Source organism: Octopus bimaculoides, chromosome 1, assembly GCF_046866305.1.
Source record: "Octopus bimaculoides isolate indiv1 chromosome 1, ASM4686630v1, whole genome shotgun sequence".
Lineage (NCBI taxonomy): Eukaryota > Metazoa > Mollusca > Cephalopoda > Octopoda > Octopodidae > Octopus > Octopus bimaculoides.
The window spans coordinates 128,588,474-128,596,767 of record NC_142928.1 but is presented as its reverse complement, the minus strand read 5'-3'; the positions used below and the strand labels follow the sequence as shown (position 1 = coordinate 128,596,767).

Genomic DNA, 8,294 nt, shown 5'->3' with positions numbered 1-8,294 from the left:
CGAACCTCGACACCCACCCAGAAACGAAAGCCTGGGCAACAATCTCAGAAGTAATATCTGCTATAGGAATGGCTTCTGGCCAACGTGAGAAACGGTCAACACAAGTTAACAGGTATGAGAACCCGCGACACACTGGTAACGGTCCAACCAAATCAAGATGGACGTGACGGAAACGGGCTTCAGGAGAAGGAAATTGTCCAAGAGGGGCACGAACGTGCCTATGGACCTTCGCACTCTGGCACTTCATGCAGGAGCGTGCCCAAGTGGCAATTGATCGCCGCATATTGGGCCAGAAAAACCGAGCAGTGATAAGCTTTACTGTTGCTGAGATGCCCGGATGTGACAAAGAATGAAGGGCATCAAACACAGAACGTTGATGGTTCGTAGGTACTAAAGGCCTAGGAGAACCTGTGGATGTGTCACATAATATAGAGCCCTCGGATGAAGGGAGTGGAAGATAAGCAAATTTACAGTTGATGAATTTTGACGAAGTCAAATCTAAACTTGATAAAGAAGGTTGCTCCTGTGAAATTGCCAGCAAATCAATTTCCGCGGGAGTGGAAATAGAATGCACAGGAAGTCGAGAAAGAGCATCAGCTGGAATATTCTCTTTCCCTGGCACATGACGAATGTCACCTGTAAATTGTGAGATAAAATCCAGGTGACGAAAAGCACGAGGAGAGAACTTGTCCGTTTTAGAGGACAGAGCAAAAGTGAGGGGCTTGTGATCAGTATAAATCACAAACTCTCGTCCCTCGAGTTGGTGTTGAAAATGCCGAATCGACAGATAGATCGCCAATAGCTCACGATCAAAAGTACTATACCTGCGTTCGGTAGGCTGTAATTTACAAGAAAAGAAAGCCAAAGGTTTTGTTTGATTGTCTACAGTGTGCTGCAAAACAGCACCGACCGCAGAATCGGAAGCATCCACAGATAAAGAAAGCGGAGCATCAGGAGCAGGATGTGCAAGAACAGGAACAGAGGATAACTCCTGTTTCACAGACTCAAAAGCAGATAACGCCTCATCAGTAAGAGTGAGTCCAGCATCCTTCTTAGAATGGCCTTGCAGTAGCCTCGTTAAAGGAAGTAGTTTGTATGCACACCGGTCAATGAATCTCCTGTAAAAATTGACCATGCCTAAAAAATGACGCAACTGTCGCAGAGAGGTTGGAGGTGCGATGCGTTGAATTGCATCGACTTTAGCAGGAAGAGGTTTGATCCCATTAGAATCAACCAAATGTCCCAGAAAATTCAGGGATGACTGCCCGAAAAGACACTTGTCGGGATTAATCTTCACATTATAAGCGCGAAGACGCTGAAAAAGTTGCGACAAATGGTGGAGATGATTCTCTTCCGTATCACTAGCGATGAGTATATCATCGACATAAGCGAATACAAAATCAAGTCCACGAACGACCTCATCCATAAACCTCTGAAAAGTGCTAGTAGCATTACGCAAACCAAAACTCATAAATAGAAATTCAAAACAACCGAAAGGTGTAGTGATGGCTGTTTTAGGGATATCCTCTGGATTTACTGGTATCTGATGATAGGCCCGTACCAGATCAATCTTAGAGAAAATGGTGCATCCATGCAGGTTCGCCGAGAAATCCTGCAAATTCCTGATGGGATAGCGATCAGCTATCGTCACTGCATTTAGTCTCCGATAGTCCCCCACCGGGCGAAAATCCGAATCCCCTTTACGGGCCAAATGTAGAGGAGATGCCCATGGGCTGGTGGAGGGGCGAATGAGGCCGAGTTGAAGCATGTGCTCAAACTCGGCCTTGGCCGTCTTAAGACGATCAGGCGCTAGGCGACGTGGTCGAGAAAAAACCGGAGGACCAGTCGTCGTGAGGCGAGATGGCCATCGAAACCACACAGAAAATGCGGCACAAATATATATATATCAAACACTTGGTTTTATCTTCACTGTATGAGTGGGACATCCCCTCACAGAAAATAGCAAGAGCTGACCTGGATTATTCCTCGGCGGAGCTTCTTTACGGCACCACGTTGACGTTGCCAGGTGCGATGGTGGTACCAGACTCATCACAACCACCACACCCAGAGTCCTATGTTACTCGGTTGCGAGAGTATTTCTCCAATCTTCCATCTATGGGCCCCAGACAACAGTCACCTCCCTTTAGAGTGCCAGCAGACATTGAGTCTTGGTCTCATGTGTTTATTAGGGATGATTCTGTCAAAGGACCCTATCGTGTGCTTTCTCGCACTCCAAAGTTTTTCAAGGTCGACGCTAATGGTCGTACAGAAATTGTGTCTGTCGACCGTCTGAAAAAAGCGTACCTTGACAAACCTTCAACTCCCGTGGACGACATGCCCGTGTTTCAAATGCCGCACACACCACTATCACCACATACATTGTTAACGCCTTTACCAATGCATACACCAACATCAGCACCATCACAATCGCACACACCAACGATTACACCACCTTCGTCGTTGCAAAAGAACCCTAGCGAACCTTATGTCACTAGGTTTGGCAGGACGGTGCATTGGCCCAAGAAATTGGAAAAAACTATTTACGTTTGATTTATTGTGTTTTTACTGGACAATTTCAGTTTTTTTTATTGAACATTTTTTTCTTCCATTAAAAAAAAAAAAAAACTATGTATCCGGTTCGTAAAAAGTTACACAAGGAAATTTGGAATGTCCATACGCGGGAGGTCGTGGTCGGTGAGCAGAGCTATAGATGAGCATCAGATGCTAGTTGTGACCGTTTACCTGGTACGGAATATTCTATGAAAGTTTACACAAGGAAAATTTGGTCTGTTGATCGTGAGTGAAAACATCCACTCTAACAGAGTCGACAAAACCGAGTGTGTTGATTTGGAGTGTCTGTACTCAGGAAGTCGTGGTCAGTTGCGGAGCTGTGGTTGAGCATCGATGCCAGTTTCGACCTGTTGCCTGGTACTAGGTATCTTAGTCGGTTGGCTCTTGCTATTTTCCGTGAGGGGATGTCCCACTCATACAGTGAAGATAAAACCGAGTGTTTGATATATATATATTTGTGCCGCATTTTCTGTGTGGTTTCGATGGCCATCTCGCCTCAGACGTCCCTCCAAAATTTTTTAATTTCGTGTTTCACACTCAAGGGGGAGCCATTGTAGTGACGTCATATTGGCGCCAAAAGTCAGGCGCCATTACTGAATCCTTAACCACGCATGCGTGGGTTTCAACATCGAAGCGTTCCCGCTACTAGACTGTCTCTTACCAAGGCAGACAGCGACCAAGCAAGACGTCTAAGCAAGCTCTCCCATTTGAGTGTGGTTGAACCAAGTTGTCTCTATAACGACACCAGCACGAAGAACCGTACATCTACATTTCAGGCTACTCTAAAACCGGACAATTAGAAGCTGTTTACCTTTTCCACCGAACAATAAATATTTGTTGTTGTTGATCAGTTTGGAGTTTCTGCGTTCGGTTCTCTTCCAATTTAATGTAGGAGAGTTAGGTGTATATCTAAAGATATATAACCCACTCTCCTAAACGTGTATTGTAAATCTGTGTGTGTGTGTGTATGTGTAAGTGTGTGTGCTTATGTTACCTGTATAATATAATTCCATATGAGTGTTTGAGAGAGATTTTAATCTATTGTTTTTTGTTCCACCACACACACTCGCGTACAAAAGAGGTCTTTTTCTATTCTTTGAAATGAGTTTGCGATTGTTCTATCTTCGAACAATTACACAACAATATATAAAGTCGAAGGCAGCGAGCTGGCAGAATCATTAGCACATCTGACAAAATGTTTAACGACATTTCTTCCGGCTTTACGCTCTGAGTTCAAAATTCTGCTGAGGTCAACTTGCCTTTCATCCCTTTTTGGTCGATGATATAAGTACCAGTCGAGCACTGGGGTAGATTAGTTCCCGAAATTTCAAGCCTTGTGTCTATAGTAGAGAGAGTATGTTAAGTCGAAGTAAAATTTGTAGCATTTTACTGGTCTAGATATTTTTCATTTAAAAATATGACAATAAATTTCTACTGAAACACTGCACGAAAATTTTACAGACGGCCATTTTGTTTCACTCCCCGCGATAATGTAACACCGTAAGTTCCCCTTTCCCATTCCTGGTAACCAGGGCCACTGCGAGAAATTCTGCAAGATAGAGCAAGACTGCTTTCAGGTCACAAAGCGAAAGGAATATGGATGAAAGTTTTTTTTTCAGAGAGAGAGAGAGAGAGAGGGGGGTGTTTGTCAGATTTTCCTAGACCCCTGCTTGGCTTTCCGGGCTCCGGATCAACGTACTAAAGTTTCCCCTTTATAACAACTCCTGCTTGTTACACCACTGCATATTGTATCCATCTGTCATGCTTCCCATTTATCATTATCTGATATTCCCTTTTCTTCGTCTCCATATGTAATCCCCTAGAATTCTTTCCCTACCCACAAATTTCTTGCAGTCTTTTGGTTGCAGGTAGGTAGCAAAATGCTAAACATTTGCTTAATCAAATCAACTTAACAATTACAATTTTGCCTTCAAAAGCAGAGACATTCTTGAGTATTTTAAGTGCTTTTCTTTCACTCGTTCCAGCCATTTCTACAGAAATAAATCAACAATAACAGTTAAAGTAAATCATTAACAACAACATGAACAATAGAAGTTATACTTCTAGAAGATAAATATATCAACGCATAGCTTTGTGGTCTTAGAAAACTTACACATATGTGCTTAATCTTTGTCCGAGAATTAACCTAAGGAGATCACTAAGAATAATGCATAAATATGTGTAGGCGTAAAATATACGGGTATATTTATCTTTAAATTTAAAAAGAAAGATTGACGTCAAAAATATGCGCCCTTCATCTTGAAGTCTACTAAATTCACAGCCATTATCACGCAGTTATCACTACATAAGAATGAATCATTTGAAATAAAAATTGTCAACTATAGGTTATGCTGCATTGTTACCTTGTAAAAGAAGCAAGCGCAACAGTAAATAATTTAAGTGACAACAGCTGGTTCAAGTAATAGCTGCATAAATAGTATAATTCTAGTTGAAGAGAAGTGTGCAAGCTTGCTTCTGGTAAGAAACTTGCGTGGGATGCACTTAGCGTCGATTTATGATGTCTTAAATACAATTTCATTCTTTAAGCTGCTTTTCATCGATGTGCGTGTTCGTACGCGTGAGTGCTTGTGGGTGTACGCAGCAGTCACATATGTATGTAAGTATGTATGTATGTATGTATGTATGTGTGTGTGTATGTATGTATGTATTCATATATGTATAAGTGTGTATGTATGCGTGCATGTATGTGTGTACGTACGTATGTATGTGTATGTACATACATGTGTGTGTATGTGTATGTGTACACACATACACAATTGTATGTATGTACGCATAACAAATACCAATACATACTTGTCCTAAATATTAGCACGCTAAGTTTTTGTTTTTGTACGTACCTGTAGTATGTGTCATACTTCACAGGAAGAGGTAAAAAGGTTGAAAGGAGAGGTACAAAGAAAAAGAGAAATAAAAGGTGTTGAGCAGAGGAGGTATAGTTGAAGTGAGTGGCAAAGCGAGAGAGAGAAGAGACAGAGAGGAAGTGAGAGAGAAAGGGAGAGAGAGAGAGTGAGAAAGACAGTGAATGGTGACTGAAAGGAAGTTGGCGCTCGTTTTGTGTTTATAAATGTTTATCAGTATTTTCAGAGTAGACTGATACATACATCGAAAGAAAAGTAGATACATAGATACATAGACACATTGTTAAATCAAAGACAAATAACTACAGCAAATATTGGATATCACTTTCACTTTTCATTACCACACAAGGATTAGATTAACGCGTAAGTAGCTGAGTACTCCACAGACATGCATACCATTAACTTAGTTCTCAGAGAGATTCAGCCTCACACAAAATGTCACAAGGCTGGCCTATATGAATTGCAGCTACAACTCATTTTTACCAACTGAGTGGACGGCAGCAAAGTGAAGTAGAGTGCCTTGCTCAAGAACACAGCTCGCTGCCTGGTATTGTATTCATGACCTTACGATCGTGGACCAAATACCCCTAACCACTGAGCCACGCACCTCCATTCTCTTAACTGCAGAGAAAAGGAGTGAAGCGATAGAGACAGGGAAAGGAAAGCCTCAGTCATTTAAAATGACGATTACACTGAAATACGATCGATTTTCTCTAGCTTCTTTACTTTTAACAATGAAAAAGAGGAGAAGAGATTTAATAATGAATAGACAAGGGAGAGGGAAGAGAGAGGGAGGAGATAATGCGTTCAATGCAGGAGGAGCGTTCCCTTCACAACTTCGCTTTCCATATATGCATATGCATGTATGTGTGTAGGTGTTCCTCCGTGAAGTAAGAAAGTTCATTGAAGGTAATGTACTGTGAACAGGGAAATGAAGCAAAATATCAATGAAATGCTTGCAGGAAGTCTGATTGCTAACGGCTACAGTTTGGCGTAAATTTGAAGACTGCAGTAGAGGAATAACTACTGCAGGCTTCTTTGTAGACGATATTTTTTGTCTTTCCTTCAGGAGCATAGATGAACAAGTTATCTGGATGGCCAACTCTGAAACAACCGACGTAGAATTGTCCATGTGAAAAGCACGATGTTCAAAGGTCCAATCTGACATCTTTCAGCGACTGAACTTATGCTTTGTTAATTGTCACGGCGAAGCTGAGTTTGAGAGGGAACTGAAGTCTCTGCATAGGGTAGGGGCAGTCTGTTGGGGCTAGTGGAATTTTCAGAATGAAAACGGTATCGTTTTTGATGTGTCCCGTGATAATTTGGGCTTCAATGACGTGGTCCATCATTTGTTTGACTACAAGGCGAGTTCCATTGCATAGTGTGGGTGCGTTTAGATTGCGTAGGAGGATGACAGGGCAACTGACTTTTAAGAGAAATTCATGGGGAAGGAGTCCTGGAGGATCTTGGGAGTTGAGAAATTCTGATGGAAAGTGTGTAACCTGATCGAGGTCGGTAACGGTGTCAACTGATCTGTAGCAACGTTCTTGAGAAGGTAGCTGACTGAGTAAGTCGTAGTTAAGAGTGTTGACAGCTGCATTTGTAGGTGCAAGAACAGTCCTGTTGCGAAGCCTGTCTGGTTTTATGTATTCCGTTGTAAGATTTGGGTAAACGGCAGAACATAAGTCATCAGGGCTGGAGACAATATGGCCAATGGTGGTAGTATCAATCTATCTATTGTCGTCGGACGTAATTTGTCCATTGCCGATTTTAAGGAGCATTTCCGAAAACTGGGTTGTAGGCTGACCAGTCTGTGGGAGTGATCTCATGTTGATGGTGAGTTGTTTCGACTGGACATGCAACCAAAGGAGGCTTTTTTTTAAGGCAGGCATTAAGTTCATCAGCGTGTGTTCCTTTGGGTATAATAGGTAGAGTTTGTCGAAAATCTCTTGCAAAAAGAAGAGTCGCACCTCCAAGGATGTTGTTGCTCGATCTAAGATCTCTCATTGTGGTATCAAGTGCTTGTACGGAACATTTATGGGACATAGTTGCTTCATCCCAAACAATGAGTTTGCACTTTTTCAAAATTGTCGCTTCGTCCGAGGAATGCATTACGTGGCACGTTAGGTTTTCTTGATGTGCTACATTGAAAAGCAATTTGAAGGTAGAGTGTTCTGTTCGTCCGCCATCGAGAAGAGTCGTGGCTATTCCTGAGGAGGCAACAGCAATAGCAAGGTCACCATTATGCCGCAACTTCGCAAGAAGAAGATTCAGGAAGAATGTTTTTCCAGTTCCACCGGGTGCATCTATGAAGATGATTCCGTCAGTGTTTGTGTAGATGTTTCCGAGGAAGAAATTGTATACGTTAGCTTGATCGGAATTCAGAAGAGGCTCGTTGTCAGCAATGTACTGTTTGAGCTTGTGGATGTTGTAGGTTGTTTCTCTGAGAATGAGGCGATTAGGACAGGCGTCTTCATTTCTGTCCAATAGTTGACCTCCAATTGCCATAGCCAAGTCTTCCAAGAGAAGCCTTCCGTTGTAAATCGCAGGGGTAGTGGGAGTGTCAATGCTACCTGTGACTTGGAGAGTTTGCAGCAAAATGTCATGGCGCATTGAGTATATTTAATCCAAAGTGAATGTGCGTCTGTCAGGTTGTAGAAACCATCATTATTGCAAAAAGGTGTCGGAGCTTGTGCGGAGAACGACACAGAGAGGCTTCTTCATGTGCATTATCATATTGATCATCTGTATCCAAAAGTCCCCGTTTGGAGCAGGCATCTTTGAAAGTGCCGCATAAGTGGCGGTCCACTGTGCGAAGGTCGTCGAAGGAGGTTGGTCCCTTAA

General features: G+C 42.4%; 1 protein-coding gene across 1 annotated transcript; it reads right to left on the bottom strand.

Annotated features, from left to right (window-relative positions):
- Positions 1–7,220: 7,220 nt before the first annotated feature.
- Positions 7,221–8,063, bottom strand: LOC106882194 (uncharacterized). Its single transcript, XM_014932783.2, has one exon. The coding sequence runs from the start codon at positions 8,061–8,063 to the stop codon at positions 7,221–7,223; it is 843 nt and encodes a 280-aa protein (XP_014788269.2).
- Between the last annotated feature and the right edge of the window lie 231 nt (positions 8,064–8,294).

What these genes read in the sequence shown, in the direction of transcription:
- LOC106882194 (XM_014932783.2), bottom strand. Translation starts at nt 8,063, where the DNA reads ATGCGCCATGACATTTTGCTGCAAACTCTCCAAGTCACAGGTAGCATT.